We start from the raw sequence: 19,264 nt of genomic DNA on the forward strand, positions 1-19,264 counted from the left end.
GGCCCCATTGGCAATACATTAGTAAAACCAAAAGCTTACCTTGGAAGAGTTCCAGTGTTGTGTTGGATAGTCATAGCAAGCTAGCTAACATAGCATCCCTCTGAGCAGGTTGTTTCAGTAGGCTAAACTAGCCAGCTGCATTTGCTAAGTGAGTGAAGCTGAAAAAAAGACACAATTTCTCATTTAAAATTTTTTGTTCATAACTGTCACACTGTTTTCTTTCTCTTGGAGTCAACTACTGACCACATTTTATGCACTGCAGTGCTAGCTAGCTGTAGCTTATGCTTTCAGTACTAGACTAATTCTTTGATCCTTTGATTGGGTAGACAACATGTCAGCTCACGCAAGAGCTCTGATAGGTTGGAGGACGTCCTCCCGAAGTTGTCATAATTACTGTGTCAGTCTATGGAAGGGGGTGAGAAGCATGCACCTCCTAGGTTTTGTCTTGAATTCCATGTACTCAGAGGATGGAAGCTAACTGCCCTCCGGGTACACCATGGTGCTACCCATAGTGCTGTTGAGGGTACTGTAGACCTTTGCAAAATAGTGCGTTTAAATCAATAATTTTGGTATAGTTATCTAAAAATATTTATGAAATTCACTGAGGACGATAGTCCTCCCGAGGAGCCTCTACTGAGTTAGACTGCAATATTACTGTAGTAAAAACGTGTTATTTTGGACGCAGCATACTGCAGTTAGACTATTGCACTGCAGTTAAATTGCACTCTGACTGCAATCTTTTTTCGTAAGGGGACAGCTCAGAGGAATTATGCAGCTACCAATCAGTACATAACTGTATACACAACACCACAAAACCACATCAGTTTTCAAAACATTTTATTTAAAAATACTTAGAAATCTGGAACACAGTGCTTACATGCTTTTAGACATGAAAAACAAAAGCTGAATCTGTGGATCACAGCAACTCACTAATAGCCCTCTTTGGGGACACTAACTCCTAGGCCCTAACCACCAGGCGCTTCCCCTAGGTCCTAAACACTAGGCCCTAGTGGAGATCTGAGAGGGTTGAATACATCTAAACAATAGTGGTAGCTCCATCTTGCTCTCTGATCCAACCCTCTAAGGTCTATGCATAAGTGGCTAGGGTGTAGGAGGGGTTGATTTGAGTTTGACAGCCTCTGCCCTCGGCTCCCCCAGGGCACCTGGGACTGCAGACTCTGCACAGTTGGGCGTTTAGGTACTCAAGAGAGAGATTCTCAAAGTTCATCTCTGCTCTGTGATAACTTTGTGGCGTGCTGTTCCAAGAACTTACTAAATCCATCTATGGTTCTGTCCCCGCCCTCAAATTTGATTGGGCTCTGCTTGCTGTTGCTAGGCGCAAAGTAGATGGTGGGGAAGCCCTCCGTTTTGTAGCTGTCGTAAGGCACATCGTTAGCTGTGGCGTCCATTTTGGCGATGACCAGGTTCTTCTCATCCTTGTATTTCTTCCCCAGGGCGGTGTAGTCGGGGTCCAGCTTCTTACAGTGGCCACACCACGGGGCGTAGAACTCGATCAGAACGTCTTTCTTGGTATCCATCACGATGTCGTCGAAGGTTTTCCCAACCACTACCGTCACAGGGCCTTGGTTGTTCTTGGGCACTGGCTGAGATTTGATGACGGGCTTCAGTTTGCCTGTAGAGAGGGACAGACAAGATCAGACACACTAATGTATAGTCTATTACACGATCTTGGCAATTCTGACAGTTTCAATGGTCAACCCTGTTAACTCAATAGGACCATGAAGACCTGTCACATATTGATGTTTGGCTGGCAGCAAACAAGGCACTCAACTCAGGTTAATCTGTAACTCAATACAACATGTGGTGTAAAGTCCTCTGACATACTTTCAATTGACAATTGCTGTCAAGCTCACCTTTCTTGAAGGCCATGATGAAGTCCCTCAGCACCTCAGAGTCAAACTCATCAGGCTCCATGGCAAACTTCTTGCCGCCATCTCCCAGGATACCCACGTTGACTTCCTCCCCGCTGTCACTGAGCCCCAAGCTCTTCAACTCGTCTGAGTAGTCCTCCTCGTCAGCGATGGCAAAGGTGTATTCTGGGAAATCCTTGGCCACCTCCAGAACCTTGCTCCTCCAGAACTGGGTCGCTGGAACAGAGAGAGGGGGGTAATCAGACCTGAGCTAAAGGCTCCAATGAACTAAGCCAAGGTTGTCCAAACCCCGGTCCAGGAGGAGATCTACTGGAAGTGCAATATTTTGTTCTAGCCCTTCTGCCTAACAAAAAAGGTATTATGGAAGCTACGCAGCTTAAGACTTTGAGAAGATCCACAATATAATCGGAAATAAGGGGTTGAGGACACCTTTCCTGTAGTCAAAGCTGAAGTCCACTCCGTAGTAAACGACAACCAGTGGTCTCTTGGTGTAACGTTTAGCGTCGTTGCTTTGTTTCCTGTGACCCACCAGTGGCAGGATGTGTTTCTTAAAGAAGTCCTGCACCTCCGACACATCTGTGGAGTCCTGGAGGGTAGAGGACACAGGACATTATACACGAATAATTGCAGCATTCTATTTAGGTTAGGAAAGCATGCTTCATTGAATTCTGCTAGTTTCAGATATCCCTCCATATTGCAGTGAGGTGGATAAATAGCACCCATCCAGTGAATCAGGCTGGGAATTGCCATGGACCTCACGATACTATATCATCAAGATACTTAGGTGCCGATTCGATATGTTTTACAATTCCCTCGATTCACTATATGTATTGTGATTCGATAATGCAATTTTATTGCGATTTGATGTTACACATATATTGCTCACCATGTTGGCTGCAGAGAGACAACAGAGCATGAGAAAGAGTTGTGATCAGTCATGGAAATAAGTGCTAAACATGTTGGCTCACTATTAAAAAGATGGATCCCAAGCTTTAGGATGAAAAATGCAGGAGTTTTGGCGCAGATACAGCTGTCTAGCGCTAGCTAACTCTACCTAGCAAAACATTTATAATAACAATGTCTTTTTTTTTTTAAACAAATCGATACTTGGAAGTCAGTATCGATTTAATATTGTCCTAAATAATATTGTGATATGTAACTGTATAGACCCCCCCCCATCACAAGGCTTACTTTCACAGAGAGTGTAAGAAGCTGACTAGTGTAACGCTAGCAAACACACACCAGTTGGCACACTTACTTTGATGGTGAATGTATATGAGGCTTTCTCGTACTTGGACCTGAACTTCTCAGGATGCACCATGACGACCTGGCTTGGGGAGGCCTTGAGGAGCTTGGCCACGTCTGAACTGAAGGTGTGGAGGAACTTGAAGTCCTCTCTAAGAATGTTACCTGGGAGGAGAGAGAGGGGAACACAACGACTATCCCCATTAGGCCACACTGGGAGGACAGGAGCATGGATTACATATATTCTCTGTATACTACACATCATATGCAATATTCTATGCATCATGAACACTGACAAATACATTCAAAGTCAATGTAATTGATTGATTGTGTACTCACAGGCCTCTAGGTAGAGGTCATAGGTCATATCCTGCTCTGAGGAGAACACGCCCACTATGACAGCGTCATCGCCATCTTTGATGAACTCCTGCACCTGTTTCACCGTCTGCACCTGCTTGGAGGGTGGCCCCGCCTGCTCGCTCATATAGTCAACGATACCTACAGAGAACACACACACAATAGTTAGTACCCTCGGCTATATCATTAACAAGGGACGTGTCCTAAAATCCATAATGTTAGCAGATATATTTAGTCACGGGGTAGTGACTGAAACAGTCTAAAGTGTGGACGTACCAATCTTCTCTCTGGGTCCGTTGTAGTCGAAGGCCTTCCCCTTCCTGAAGATCTTGAGGGTGGGGTACCCCGACACCCCGAAGCGGTTGGCGATGTCATTCTCCTGGGTGGCATCTACCTTGGCCAGGGAGATGGGAGGAGAGCGCTGGCTCAGGGACTTGGCTGCCTTCTCATACTCTGGAGCCAGCTGCTTACAGTGGCCACACCTGGAGTAGGGAATCAGGCGTGGTTATTCAAATAGGCTGTATCACATCCGGCCGTGATTGGGAGTCCCATAGGGCGGCGCACTATTGGCCCAGTGTCGTCCAGGTTTGGCTCGGGTAGGCCATCATTGTAAATAAGAATTTGTTCTTAAGTGACTTGCCTAGTTAAAGGTTAAATATATACAAAATTATATCCAAACGGACGTTAGTATTCCTTTTTAAAGATTTTTGTTGTGCACTGTAAATGTACTAGCCAGGAAAGTCAATTTATGTCAGTCTTGCTGCCGACTAACTGACCCTTATTAACCGGTTACATTTTTTCCCAAACAGTCAAATGATGTGACCAACAGAAAATACTATCAGAGATCAGGGGCCTCCCGGGTGGCGCAGTGGTCTAGGGCACTGCATCGCAGCGCTAGCTGTGCCACCAGAGACTCTGGGTTCGCGCCCAGGCTCTGTCGCAGCAGGCCGCGACCGGGAGGTCCGTGGGGCGACGCACAATTGAAAACCTCACGCTTTGCCTCTTCGAGTCTATTATAGAACATGCAACTCCTGTAATGAAACAGCTAATAAGTCATTTTCAAACATTTGCCCAAATACAATTCGCGGAACACATCGTTCTAAAACAGAGAACCTAAGGCAAGCAGGTCCATATGTAACAGAGATGAAAATCTCTTAGAGAGAGGGGGAATCTAATAGCAACAACTATGATGGTTTGCTAATATGACTAGGATTGTGCCTTTGGCTTCTGGACAACGAAAGAAAGTGGATATGAAAACCAATAGAACCGGAGAGAAATGCTGGTTCATGGCATCAGGAGGTCTTTATAAAATTGTCTTCACGTTTCTACGGATGGATTTTCGGAAGTCTTATTTGAAGCAAGGTAGGACGTCTCATTATTTCAAGTAGAGTAAAACGTTCATGTTTCAAACAAGTATACTGCCTGAAGCTGACATTGCAAAGTGGTGGGTGACGCGTTGATAGTCAACGGTAGGCAGGCTATAGTCTTTGCAGCCGAATGGGAGGCGCGCTTTACGAGTTGAGAAATAAAATTAGCTTCTTTTTAAATAGTGGCCACCAAATTGAACACGATTGTATTTAGAATCGTTGTTATTTGTTGCGTAATGACTGGGCTTACAAAAGCAGGTTTCACTCCAGTAGACGACAAACTTTTTAAGGAGCTACTCTCACACTGTGACAGGTGGTAGACTATTCCTCTCCTCTAACTAGGCTCTGTATCCTGTCTGACAGGTGGTAGACTATTCCTCTCCTCTAACTAGGCTCTGTATGCTGTCTGACAGGTGGTAGACTATTCCTCTCCTCTAACTAGGCTCTGTATGCTGTCTGACAGGTGGTAGACTATTCCTCTCCTCTAACTAGGCTCTGTATGCTGTCTGACAGGTGGTAGACTATTCCTCTCCTCTAACTAGGCTCTGTATGCTGTCTGACAGGTGGTAGACTATTCCTCTCCTCTAACTAGGCTCTGTATGCTGTCTGACAGGTGGTAGACTATTCCTCTCCTCTAACTAGGCTCTGTATGCTGTCTGACAGGTGGTAGACTATTCCTCTCCTCTAACTAGGCTCTGTATGCTGTCTGACAGGTGGTAGACTATTCCTCTCCTCTAACTAGGCTCTGTATGCTGTCTGACAGGTGGTTGACTATTCCTCTCCTCTAACTAGGCTTTGTAAGCTGTGCGCATGTAATAAAAAAATGCATGCCGACTAGCGAAAATACACACGTGCCAATTTAATTCCACAAAATTATGCAAATGAACCTAAAGACCAATAAGCATGACCAGTCAAATGCAGCAGCTAACCGATTAACCGTGTACATCCTTAGTACTAGCCTACAGTACTGAGGATGTACAAAGTAATTATTTTATTTTCAAGTACATGAATAACTCATGTTGCATTTTACATGAAAGGGCATTTTATTTTCTTAGAGCATTAGCTCTCCAGTCAGCCCTGACAATTTTAACTTTCTGTATTTTTATTTTCCCACTTTCAATAGCCTAGTGGTAACAGGCGAGCACCTTCTGGAGATTCCAGAAGACATGACACAGGTCAATGCAAAACACTCACCAGAAAAGTTCTTGAAACAATCAGTTCCATCATAGGGAACATCAGACTTTTCTTTCACTGTTGCCGACATCTACCGAAGAATAGCAGTCACAAAAACAACCGCACACTGTCAGCTGTTGTGGTACCGACATTTGACCCAAGAGCAACTTTTTTTGGGGGGGGGGGGGTATCAACTATCCAAATAACTGCAAAAATTCCATATTATTAGAATAGTGAAATATGGGAGGGAAAGTTATAAGTTAAATAAGCACTATGAAGCTTCAGAAGGCAATAATAACATTCATGAAGCTTCACAGTAAAATGGTTTCGACTTCATCTCCTCCGCTCCTTCACCAGATAGAAAACACAAAGGCCATAATAGATATAATTTCATAAATCAGTGCAGGTGACGCAGAGGAGACGAGGATGTGACTCTCGACTATTGCGATGCATCCTAAACGTTGTGGGGGACTGACTGACCATGGGGCATAGAACTCCACCAGGATGATGTCAGCGCTGTTGACCACCTCGTCAAAGTTGTCCTTGGTCAGCACCAGGGTGGCCTCTGGAGGGGGCTTCCAGTCCGGCTGGGCCACTTCCATCACTCGAGCCACAATGTCTTAAACACAACCACAGTTACTAATGTTACTGTGGTGAAACTGAAAGTGGGTTACAAGCCACTCGAGCCACAATGTCTTAAACACAACCACAGTTACTAATGTTACTGTGGTGAAACTGAAAGTGGGTTACAAGCCACTCGAGCCACAAGACAAACCACAGTTACAACATTATAGTAGCCTGTTTAATAGTCTGTTCCTGCTTTAGCTAACAATGTAGAGTTGTCAAAGGCTGAAAAAGAGACTGAGGTACTGACTGGATCAGTCTTCTTAGTAGACATCTTACCCTGCTCATTCCTGGCGCCATCATACTCCACAGGCTCCCCCTTCTTCATGATCTTGAAGGTGGGATATCCCGACACCTCGAACCTGCTCCCTAAGGAACTGGACTTGGTCGCGTCCACCTTGGCCACAGGGATAGGGGGGTCATTCTCCTTCAGAGTCAGGGCAATCTTCTCATACTCTGAAGCAAACTGCTTACAGTGGCCACACCTGGGAGGGGAGGGAAACTGATTAAATGTGTCAATCAAGGGAAAATGAACAAAAATGGTGCAAATATTCCATGTATATTTGAGATTAAAGCCTGCCTGTTTTTCCTACTACATATCGGCTACCAGGTATTGCACAATAGGCGAAGCGGATGGACACGTCTCCAATGACTGCCAAATATTGACTTTCTTAACCATCCCTTTATGCAAACTTACCATGGTGCATAGAACTCAACCAGCACGGTGTCCTTCCCCTCCATGAACATGTCGAAGTTGTCGTCGTTCAAGACCAACACTCCGTTCTCATCCTTCACCTCTGTTACGTCATCTTTATCCTCTTCATCATCACCACCCTCCTCCTCGTCGACTTCTTCCGCTACATCTGCAACACCATGGATAACAAAACAGTGTGAAATAAACATAACGTCTAGCAACGATAGTCTGACTGGACAACAAAGTTGGGATTGCATTGTAACATAACAAAACCACGCTACAACATAAAGCCACGCTACAACATAACAGAATCACACGCATGTACGCATAATAAATCAAAAAGAAACTAGCCAGCAGTCAAGTTAGCAACTAGCTAGCTAGTTAATAAGAGCTGCATGGCTGTTATAATTACAGGAGACGCCAACTACCGAACACGCTTAGTAAACATTCCTGGCTAACTTAATTAATCCCAAAGTAGCCAGCTAGCTACTTACCATCAATTTCACATCGGATGACAGTGGCAAAGTGGGCAACGCCAAGTACCACAATCAGTAGCAGCGCTATCTGTCTCATTGTCAGATTTTCCAATGGAATGCTATCCGTGCAACGAGTGAGACTTCTCCTTTTTAACTAGTAACGTTAGCTGATGAAAGGCACCAAAATGGTGTATTAATAGAAATCTCTGTCGATATTTTCGAATCCTGAAGTGGGGTTACAAACTGATCTTTGGCTTGTGGTTTCTAGCTAAAGACTTCGGAAATCAGGTTCCTTCACTGACTTGCCACATTCTAATTGGCTGTCATCATCGGCTTTCCTCCAATTGCGTACCGCCACTTAATTCCTGGATCCAGGACGTTCGAGGGTGCCATTGGATAGTCGACCAGTTGTTGCAATGTCATTGGACTGAATGGTCTACTGTATTTTCAACAGTGAACATAGAACAAGTAAAAGTTTAACGCGTACTTTTAATGTCAAGGACGTCTGTCTCTACATTTCAACAATGTAACTGTCGTGTAAACATTAGCGAGCCCTGTTTTCATTCTTCCAGGGTGCCCCACTCACCTTAACCTGCACAGCACACCATTTATTTGAGCAGTTTGAACATCTTTTAGAACCAGGGAAGGTTTGTTTATTGAATTTCTGTGTAAATATACAGTAACCTACAGAATACTCATAATTAAGCCTGATTCACTCCACGCAGAGTATTTAAACATACAACTTAAAAAATGTCCCTCTTGAATAGCATGCTTGGGTAGGTTACTTTATGAATGTAATCCATTACAGTTACTAGTTACCTGTCCAAAATTGTAATCAGTAACGTAACTTTTGGATTACCCAAACTCAGTAATGTAATCTGATTACATTCTGTTACTTTTAGATTATTTTCCCCTTAAAGACATTAGAAGACAAAAATGCATGTTACAAATTGAACGACATCTATTGCAGGATAAATCAATGTTAAAGTTTACATAGCTGGCCATAAATGGATGTTACATTTTACGTTATGGGTTGGTTATGTAAGCTTCTGCTTAACCCATCGCTTTCTACTACATATAATAATATGATAAAACTATATCTTTACATTAAAAATCAAAGTCTATCAGAATTCCAGTCATTCCAATAAATGTTATACCCCTGTATCTTCAAGAATAGGACTTGGAAATATGGAAGTATAGATTAGCCAAATTGTTTTACCTGAGCAGGACCCCAAAACGAAGGACTAATTAGCCAGCCCTACTCTGTTGTTTATGATTTTGTTGTCATGAAGGACTGATTGGGCTCATTGATTCGAGTTGATAAATAAATGCTGCGCTCATGGAATGGCATGCTTTGAGCACTACTGAAAAGAGCTATTTACATGTGAAAAATGAATGCAATATGCTGCATTTGCTATAGGCCTATTGTTTACCTTTTTGTTGGTGACACTTTGATATCTTGATAATATGCAGCTGTTTAAAGGGCAAATCCACAGAGGAAACAATAACAAAATGTAACCACTCTCAGATTAATAGACAGCTACGGATGCAAGGACTGACCATGCACGATATAATATTTTTTGTTTTAACCATGTTATGAGGCTATATGGTGTTTGTTTACGTTTAGCTTATATTTTAGGTTCTCGTGGAGTGTGACAGTTGAACTAAGCTTATGACCTTATATATAATTTATAAATCCAAAAATGGATGTAGCAATTACAGATTGACACTTTAGGTCTATCAAACGTGTACAAGTTTGAGCATGTGTCTATTAGGCCTATGGATTTAATGTTTTTATCACCATGAATTAGATTGAACAATAAAAGCCCCGCTTTTATTCCATAGGCTGGGATCCACACTATGCACCTGTAGCAAGAGCGCATTTTACACTGGCTGTCCACTGGTTTCAAAAACAATGATTGATAGGCAGCTTAAACTTCTTGAATTCAACTATTATTGGGTTCAAATACACATTTAGATTTGTGAACAGCCATCCACAACAACCACAATTCATAAGGTGCAAATAGCTAAATGAGAGAGCAGCAGTGTGATTCACATCAATACGCTATGTAGATATCAATAATAAGTGATATCCGTATTGTTGTAGACTATACCACTGCTGTCATCCTTACCTCCATGCGTTTATTCAAGTTGGATAATCTTTGAATGCCGACAGCAGTCACACCATTGGAATACATAGCTTGGACTGTAGCCTACAAAACCTATTCCTGCTCTTTCCCCGCAATCCATCAAACACATTTGGTGTGTCATCATAGTGGTCTCTGATTTGTGGTCAGACTCGCTCAGGTGGAACAAACTTAAACTTGCGCCTTTTTTCAATGCTGATTTGAATGTCATTGAGAAAACAGAGAAGTGTCAAATCTTTTTTTCCGCAAACATCCTTTCTGAATTTAAAAGTAATCCTCGAAGTAATCATCTAGTTTTTCAAAAGTATGTGTAATCTGATTACAATTTTGCTGCTAATGTGACAGATTACAGTTTCTGTTTTTGTAATCCATTAGATGTAACTGATTACAATATAATAAAGGAAATAATAAAGGAAAAAATATTTCTAAAATATATATATTTTATATCTATATTTACAAAAAATATGGGGGATTGGAAATGATGCAGACAATTATATTGATGGAAGCCACAGTCTATCTGCAGTGTAAAAGCCAAAACATTTTTTTTAAAGGAACAAGTGTTCTTAATGTTTTGTCGACTCAGTGTATAGTGTGGCCACACAGATCTATGGTCCCAGCAGGTCCAGTTATTCAGGAAAGCTTAACGCGCATTCTGCCGCCTTTCCGATCGAGCGGCTATTCCGATCGACCAGCCCCAGAAGTGTCTGTCCTATACCTAGGAGATACAAGAAAGTTCAAGAAATATTTTTGTTTTTTGGACACAAAACTACCTCCATACTTCCATTCATTTTTTAAACCCGTTACCAGGTTACCTTCAGACAAGTTCCATGGGGCTTGTGGGGGTTAGTAGGCCAGAATGATTTCCGTGATTCTACAGACAGAAGGTTCGGACGCTTCAGACAGAAGTGGGCACAGACTTCAGATGAGTTCCATGGGACTTGTGGGGGTAGTAGAGCAAAACGGAGCACACCATTGTGCTTCGGAGAGTCTCATCTTTCCATTAAATCATCATTAGTTAGTAGGCCAAACTGTTCGGATGCTACAGATGTTTTTGTGAGAAGGCCGATATTCGGGATGTCTCCTGGTCTGACAAACAGCGACTTTCCACCGCAGATACTGAATGCCAACATAGGCGGATATGGTGGATTGAGACACAGCCCATACAAAAAAACAGACAGCTTAAACTTCCAGATTTAGATGGGGAGTTTTGTATTATGTTAATTAGATTGACGCATAGGTGTGTCAATAGACTTAAAGATTTGAACCGCTTTCCTACCCCAATCTCAACCTCAACCTGTTCTTTAGTTTCAGTGACAGTCAAAGCAAAACAATCCTATATTAGACATTATTTTTTATGTAAGATTAGCATGGAGGTCAAAGGTTACTCACTCTCCTGTGGTCATAAAAAGTTGAATGTGTACCAGTGCTGCTGTCCAGGCCACATTGAGGGTGAGCTCTGTGGTAAAGCGAGACAGACAGGCTGTTGGAGCTGTGGAGCTGTGAAGCTGGTGGGGCTGAGAGGAGAGACACATGGAGAGGAAGAGTAGAAGCATGTCCAAAATGGCTCCCTATTTTCTGGATAGTGCACTACTTTAGACCAGAGACCAATTTCAATTCATGGTCAGGCTACAGCGCAAATATGATACTTAGGGTTAAAAAAAAACTCCCCAGCCCACACTTGATAGAAAGAATGTAGAAACTATAATGGACCTACAGTGCCATGGGAAAGTATTCAGACCCCTTGACTTTTTACACATGTTGATAGGTTACAGCCATATTCTAAAATGGATGAAATAAATAAAAAATCCTAGGCAATCTACATACAATAACCCATACATTTTTGCAAATGTATAAAAAAAAATATTTAAAAAACACCTTGTTTACATAAGTACTCAGACCCTTTGCTATGAGACTTGAAATTGAGCTCAGGTGCATCCTGTTTCCATTGATCATCCTTGAGATATCTCTACAACTTGATTGGAGTCCACCTGTGGTAAATTCAATTGATTGGACATGATTTGGAAAGGCACACACCTCTATATAAGGTCCCACAGTTGACAGTGCATGTCATAGCAAAAACCAAGCCATGAGGTTGAAGGAATTGTCCATAGAGCTCCGAGACAGGATTGTGTCGAGGCACAGATCTGGGGAAGGGTACCAAAAAATGTCTGCAGCATTGCATGTCCCCAAGAACACAGTGCCCTCCATCATTCTTAAATGGAAGAAGTTTTGAACGACCAAGACTCTAACTATGGCTAGCCGCCCGGCCAAACTGTACAATTGGGAAGAAGGGCCTTGGTCAGGAAGGTGACCAAGAACCCGATGGTAACTTTGACAGAGCTCTAGAGTTCCTCTGTGGAGATGGGAAAACCTTCCAGAAGGACAACCATCTCTGCAGAACTCCACCAAACAGGCATTTATGGTAGATTGGCCAGATGAAACCACTCCACATTAAAAGGCACATGACAGCTTGCTTGGAGTTTGCCAAAAGGCACTTAAAGACTCTCAGACCATGAGAAACAAGATTCTCTGGTCTGATGAAAGCAAGATTGAACTCTTTGGGCTGAATGCCAAGTGTCACGTCTGGAGGAAACCTGGCACTATCCCTACAGTGAAGCATAGTGGTGGCAGCATCATGCTGTGGGGATGTTTTTCAGCAGCAGGGACTGGGAGACTAGTCAGGATCAAGGGAAAGATGAACAGACAAAAGTACAGAGAGAGATCCTTGATGAAAACCTACTCCAGAGCTCTCAGGACCTCAGACTGGGGCGAAGGTTCACCTTCCAACAGGAACACGACCCTAAGCGCACAGCCAAAACAACACAGGAGTGGCTTTGGGACAAGTCTCTGAATGTCCTTGAGTGGCTCAGCCAGAGCCCGGACTTGAACCCGATCAAACATCTCTGGAGAGACCTGAAAATAGCTGTGCAGCAACGCTCCCCATCCAACCTGACAGAGCTTGAGATGATCTGCAGGGAAGAATGGGAGAAACTCCCTTAATACAGGTGTGTCAAGCTTGTAGCGTCATACCCAATAAGACTTGAGGCTGTAATCACTACCAAAGGTGCTTCAACAAAGTTTTTTATTTATTGATTTTTATTTCACCTTTATTTAACCAGGTAGGCCAGTTGAGAACAATTTCTCATTTACAACTGCGACCTGGCCAAGATAAAGCAAAGCAGTGCATCAACAAAAACAACAACACAGAGTTACACATAAACAAACGTACGGTCAATAACACAATAGAAAAATCTATGTACAGTGCGTGCAAATGTAGAAGAGTAGGGAGGTAAGGCAATAAATAGGCCATTGAGGCGAAAGAATTACAATTTAGCATTAACACTGGAGTGATAGATGTGCAGATGATGATGTGCAAGTAGAGATACTGGGGTGCAAAAGAGCAAGAGGATAAGTAACAATATGGGGAGGAGGTAGTTGGGTGTGCTATTTACAGATTGGCTGTGTACAGGTACAGTGATCGGTAAGCTGCCCTGACAGCTGATGCTTAAAGTTAGAGAGGGAGATATAAGACTCCAGCTTCAGTGATTTTTGCAATTTGTTCCAGTCATTGGCAGCAGAGAACTGGAAGGAAAGGCGGCCAAAGGAAGTGTTGGCTTTGGGGGTGACCATTGAAATATACCTGCTGGAGCGCGTGCTACGGGTGGGTGTTGCTATGGTGACCAGTGAGCTGAGATAAGGCGGTGCTTTACCCAGCATAGACTTATAGATGACCTGGAGCCAGTGGGTTTGGCGAAGAATATGTAGTGAGGGCCATCCAACGAGAGCATACAGGTCGCAGCGGTGGGTAGTATATAGGGCTTTGGTGATAAAAATGGATGGCACTGTGATAGACTACATCCAGTTTGCTGAGTAGAGTGTTGGAGGCTATTTTGTAAATGACATCGCCGCAGTCAAGGATCGGTAGGATAGTCAGCTTTACGAGGGTATGTTTGGAAGCATTAGTGAAGGGGGCTTTGTTGTGAAATAGGAAGCTGATTCTATATTTAATTTTGGATTGGAGATGCTTAATGTGAGTCTGGAAGGAGAGTTTACAGTCTAACCAGACACCTAGGTATTTATAGTTGTCCACATATTCTAAGTCAGAAATGTCCAGAGTAGTGATGCTATTCGGGCGGGAGGGTGCGGGCAGCAATCGGTTGAAGAGCATGCACTTAGTTTTACTTGCATTTAAAAGCAGTTGGAGGCCACGGAATGAGTGTTGTATGGCATTGAAGCTCGTCAGGAGATTTGTTAACACAGTGTCCAAAGAAGGGCCAGATGTATACAGAATGGTGTCGTCTGCGTAGAGGTGGATCAGAGAATCACCAGCAGCAAGAGCAACATCATTGATATATACAGAGAAAAGAGTCTGCCCGAGAATTGAACCCTGTGGCACCCCCATAGAGACTGCCAGAGGTTCGGACAACAGGTTCTCTGATTTGACACACTGAACTCTACCTGAGAAGTAGTTGGTGAACCAGGCGAAGCAGTCATTTGAGAAGCCAAGGCTATTTAGTCTGCTGATAAGAATGCAGTGATTGACAGAGTCGAAAGCCTTGGCCAGGTCGATGAAGATGGCTGCACAGTACTGTCTTTTATCAATAGCGGTTATGATATTGTTTAGGACCTTGAGCGTGGCTGAGGTGCACCCATGACCAGCTCGGAAACCAGATTGCATAGTAGAGAAGGTACGGTGGGATTCGAAATGGTTGGTGATCTGTTTGTTAACTTGGCTTTCAAAGGTTTTATAAAGGCAGGGAAGGATGGATATAGGTCTATAACAGTTTGGGTCTAGAGTGTCTCCCCCTTTGAAGAGGGGGATGACCGCGGCAGCTTTCCAATCATTGGGGATCTCAGACGACACGAAAGAGAGGTTGAATAGGCTAGTAATAGGGGTTGCAACAGATCATTTTAGAAAGAGACGGTCCAGATTGTCTAGCCCAGCTGATTTGTTAGGGATCCACATTTTGCAGCTCTTTCAGAACATCAGCTGTCTGGATTTGGGTGAAGGAGAAGCAGGGGGGGGGGCTTGGGCAAGTTGCTGCAGGGGGTGCTGAGATGTTGGCCAGGGTAGGGGTAGCCAGGCGGAAAGCACGGCCAGCCGTAGAAAAAAGCTTATTGAAATTATCAATTATCGTAGATTTATTGGTGGTGACAATGTTTCCTATCCTCAGTGCAGTGAGCAGCTGGGAGGAGGTGGTCTTATTCTCCATGGACTTTACAGTGTCCCAGAACTTTTTGGAATTAGTGCTACAGGATGCAACTTTCTGTTTGAAAAAGCTAGCCTTAGCTTTCCTAACTGACTGAGTATATTGGTTCCTGACATCCCTGAAAAGTTGCATATCGCGGGGGTTATTCGATGCTAATGCAGAACGCCACAGGATGTTTTTGTGCTGGTCAAGGGCAGTCAAGTCTGGGGTGAACCTGTTCTTAGTTCTACCTTTTTTGAATGGGGCAGGCTTATTTAAGATGGAGAGGAAAGCACTTTTAAAAAGCAACCAGGCATCCTCTACTGACGGGATGAGGTCAATATCCTTCCAGGATTCCAGGGCCAGGTCGATTAGAAAGGCCTGCTCGCTGAAATGTTTTAGGGAGCGTTTGACAGTGACGAGGGGTGGTCGTTTGACCGCGGACCCATTACGCACGCAGGCAATGAGGCAATGATTGCTGAGATCCTGGTTGAAGACAGCAGAGGGGTATTTAGAGGGCAAGTTGGTCAGAATTATATCTAAGAGGGTGCCCATGGTTACGGATTTAGGGTTGTACCTGGTAGGTTCCTTGATCATTTGTGTGAGATTGATGGCATCTAGCTTAGATTGTAGGACGGCCGGGGTGTTAAGCATGTCCCAGTTTAGGTCACCTAACAGTACGATCTCTGAAGATAGATAGGGGGAAATCAATTCACATATGGTGTCCAGGGCACAGCTGGGGGCTGAAGGGGTCTATAACAAGCGACAACGGTGAGAGACTTGTTTCTGGAAAGGTGGATTTTTAAAAGTAGCTCGAATTGTTTGGGCACAGACCTGGATAGTATGACAGAACTCTGCAGGTTTTCTCTGCTGTAGATTGCAACTCTGCCCCCTTTGGCAGTTCTATCTTGTCGGAAAATGTTATAGTTAGGGATGGAAATTTCAGGATTTTTGGTGGCTTTCCTAAACCAGGATTCAGACACGGCTAGGACATCTGGTTTAGGCGGAGTGTGCTAAAGCAGTGAATAAAACAAACCTAGGGAGGAGGCTTCTAACGTAAACATGCATGAAACCAAGGCTTTTACGGTTACAGAAGTCAACAAATGAGAGCGCCTGGGGAATGGGAGTGGAGCTAGGTGCTACAGGGCCTGGGTTAACCTCTACATCACCAGAGTAACAGAGGATAAGGGTACGGCTAAAGGCTATAAGAACTGGTCGTCTAGTGCGTTCGGAACAGAGAGTAAAAGGAGCAGATTTTTGGGCGCGGAAGAATAGATTCAAGGCATAATGTACAGACAAGGGTATGGTAGGATGTGAATACAGTGGAGGTAAACCTAGGCATTGAGTGATGATGAGAGGTTTTGTCTCTTGAGGCACCATTTAAGCCAGGTGAGGTCACCGCATGTGTGGGGGGTGGAACAAAAGGGAAAGCTAAGGCATATTGAGCAGGGATGGAGGCTCTACAGTGAAACAAGACAATAATCACTAACCAAAACCGCAATGGACAAGGCATATTGACATTAGGGAGAGGCATGCTTAGCCGAGTGATTATAGGGTCCAGTGAGTAGCCAGGCGAGCTGGAGACACTGTGATTCAGACAGCTAGCGGGCCGGGGATAGCAGGCTAGCAGAAAGGCCTTCGGGGGACGTCGCGATGGAATGGCCTGTTGAAACCCCCTGTCACGCCCTGGCCTTAGTTATCTTTGTTCTCTTTATTACTTTGGTTAGGTCAGGGTGTGACAAGGGTGGTTTGTGGGTTTTTGTCTCGTCTAGGGTGTTTGTACTGTCTAGGGGGGTTTTGTAGAGTTATGGGGTTGTGTTCATTGTAGGTGTTTATGTAAGTCTATGGTTGCCTAGATTAATTGAGAACCAGAGGCAGGTGTTCATCGTTGTCTCTGATTGGGAACCATATTTAGGCAGCCATGTTCTTTGGGTATTTTGTGGGTGATTGTTTCCTGTGTCAGTGTTTGTGCCACACGGGACTGTTACGGTTGTTCAGTTTTCTATATTAAAACATGGACACCTACCACGCTGCGTATTGGTCCGATCCTTGTTACACCTCTTCAGACGAAGAAGAGGAAGACAGCCGTGACACCCCCTCGGACGGTTACGTCGGCAGACCAGTCGTGATGGATCGGCGAGGCTCCGTGTCAGCAGTAAAAGGGTCCAGGCCAATTGGCAAAATTGTATTGTATTGTATTGTAGCCCAAGAAATTGGCTGATGGACCTCTTCAGCTAGCCGGGAGATGGGCCTAGCTCCAGGCTAGCTCCAGGCTAACTGGTACTTGCTTCGGGACAGAGACGTTAGCCAGGAGTATCCACTCGGATAGCAGCTAGCTAGCTGTGATGATCCGGTGTAAAGGTTCAGAGCTTGCGGTAGGAATCCGGAGATATAGAGATGTGGTAGAGAAAAAGCAGTCCGATATGCTCTTAGAAAGCTAGCAGGCCACGGCTAGCAGGCTAGCAGATGGGCCTTCAGGGGACGTCGCGACGGAGGAGCCCGTTGAAACCCCCTCGGACGGAAACGTCGGCAGACCAGACGTGATGGATCGGCGGGGCTCCGTGTTGGCAGTAAAAGGGTCAAGGCCAATGGCAAAATAGGTATTGTAGCCCAAGAATTGACTGATGGACCTCTTCAGCTAGCTGCAAGATGGGCCTAGCTCGAGGCTAGCTCCAGGCTAACTGGTGCTTGCTTCGGGACAGAGACGTTAGTCAGGAGTAGGCACTCGGATAGCAGCTAGCTAGCTTTACTGAGTAAAGGGTCTAAATACTTATGTAAATGTGATATTTCAATTTTTTTATTTTTTATAAATTAGGAAGAAATCTCTACAAACCTGTTTTTTCTTTGTAATTATGGGATATTGTGGGTAGATTTATAAGGGGAAAAAACGATTTAATACATTTTAGAATAAGGTTGCAACATAACAAAATGTGGAAAAAGTCAAGGGGTCTGAATACTTTCTGAAGGCACTGTATAATGTATATATATTCTGAATATTATATGTATATATTATGTATATATTATGTATATATGATTAATATTATATGTATACATTATGTATATATTATGTATGTTATGTTATGTTATGTTGTATGTTATATGTATATATTATGAATATTATATGTATATATTATGTATTTATTTTCAAATAACTATCCTTTATCTGGCCTGCAAATAAATGATGACAGACAAATCACAAAAACAACAACATTGAGTGTTACCTGCCATGCCATACTCAAGCAGTCCCATGCAGTAGGTGAATGGTAGACCCTAGCTGACTGGACATGGACACAGGTGTGAATGGTAGACCCAGGTTGCTGCATGGGGTTGTAGAGAATAACTGGGTTGCCAAGGCTAATGTCCGTCTGTGCAGCCAGCCAGCGGACCTCAGGGACTCTATTCTGACCTGGTGTTTAGTTAGAGCAGAGAGGACAGGATGACATCAGCAACATGGTTTCTGTTTTAATATACTCAGGTTTGTGTTGCAGAGCAGGGGAACATACATTCATGATGACCTTAAAAAAGTTCAAGTTTGTTTTCTCATGTACTTGGTAGTTTCTCTGTGATAATGGTGCTGAGTGGTTGTGTTGTGTTCTAACCTTGTTAGGCCCAGTCGGACCGTGGTCCTGGTTCCTGTGTAACACTGGAGTCGACCACAGAGGTGAGGGCTGACAGCCACGGGAAACACCATGCCAGAGACTCCTCCCCCTGATGTGTTGAGGCAATAAAGCAGCCATGACAGTAGGCACCTGAGGAGAGAAGAGGTCAGAGGTCAGGGTTGGACTTCACCTGTCAGGATTAAATTACAGATTGAACTATATGTTTCATGTTATTCATAGACACTGTTATAGTGCAAACATTTGCTCAGAGAGATAAAATCTGGGCTGTACAATTCCTCAAATTCAATCAGATTACAGTGACTATGCATCTAGCCTATACCACCCTCTGCTGGTGGACAAGTGAACCTGCAGTTTAACAGAAGATTAAAAAACAACAATTTCTTGTCATTTCGAACATCAAGTAAAAGTCTCCATTCTATCCCTGTGTAAGTGTTTTTACTGGTCAGTTGAAAGAGTGTTCATTTTCAAGTGTGTTACCTG

At 43.7% G+C, this 19,264-nt stretch overlaps 1 protein-coding gene across 1 annotated transcript; it reads right to left on the reverse strand.

Annotated features, from left to right (window-relative positions):
* Positions 1-820: 820 nt before the first annotated feature.
* LOC139531559 (protein disulfide-isomerase A4-like) lies at positions 821-8,159 on the reverse strand. Its single transcript, XM_071328105.1, has 10 exons — positions 7,847-8,159; positions 7,356-7,521; positions 6,938-7,143; positions 6,515-6,653; positions 3,771-3,976; positions 3,477-3,635; positions 3,151-3,302; positions 2,322-2,478; positions 1,875-2,108; positions 821-1,633 (listed from the first exon to the last, which is right to left on the reverse strand). Exons 1-10 carry the CDS (start codon positions 7,923-7,925, stop codon positions 1,218-1,220), a joined length of 1,914 nt encoding a protein of 637 aa, XP_071184206.1. The 5' UTR covers positions 7,926-8,159; the 3' UTR covers positions 821-1,217.
* Positions 8,160-19,264: the final 11,105 nt, after the last annotated feature.

Source organism: Salvelinus alpinus, chromosome 10 (assembly GCF_045679555.1).
Source record: "Salvelinus alpinus chromosome 10, SLU_Salpinus.1, whole genome shotgun sequence".
NCBI lineage: Eukaryota > Metazoa > Chordata > Actinopteri > Salmoniformes > Salmonidae > Salvelinus > Salvelinus alpinus.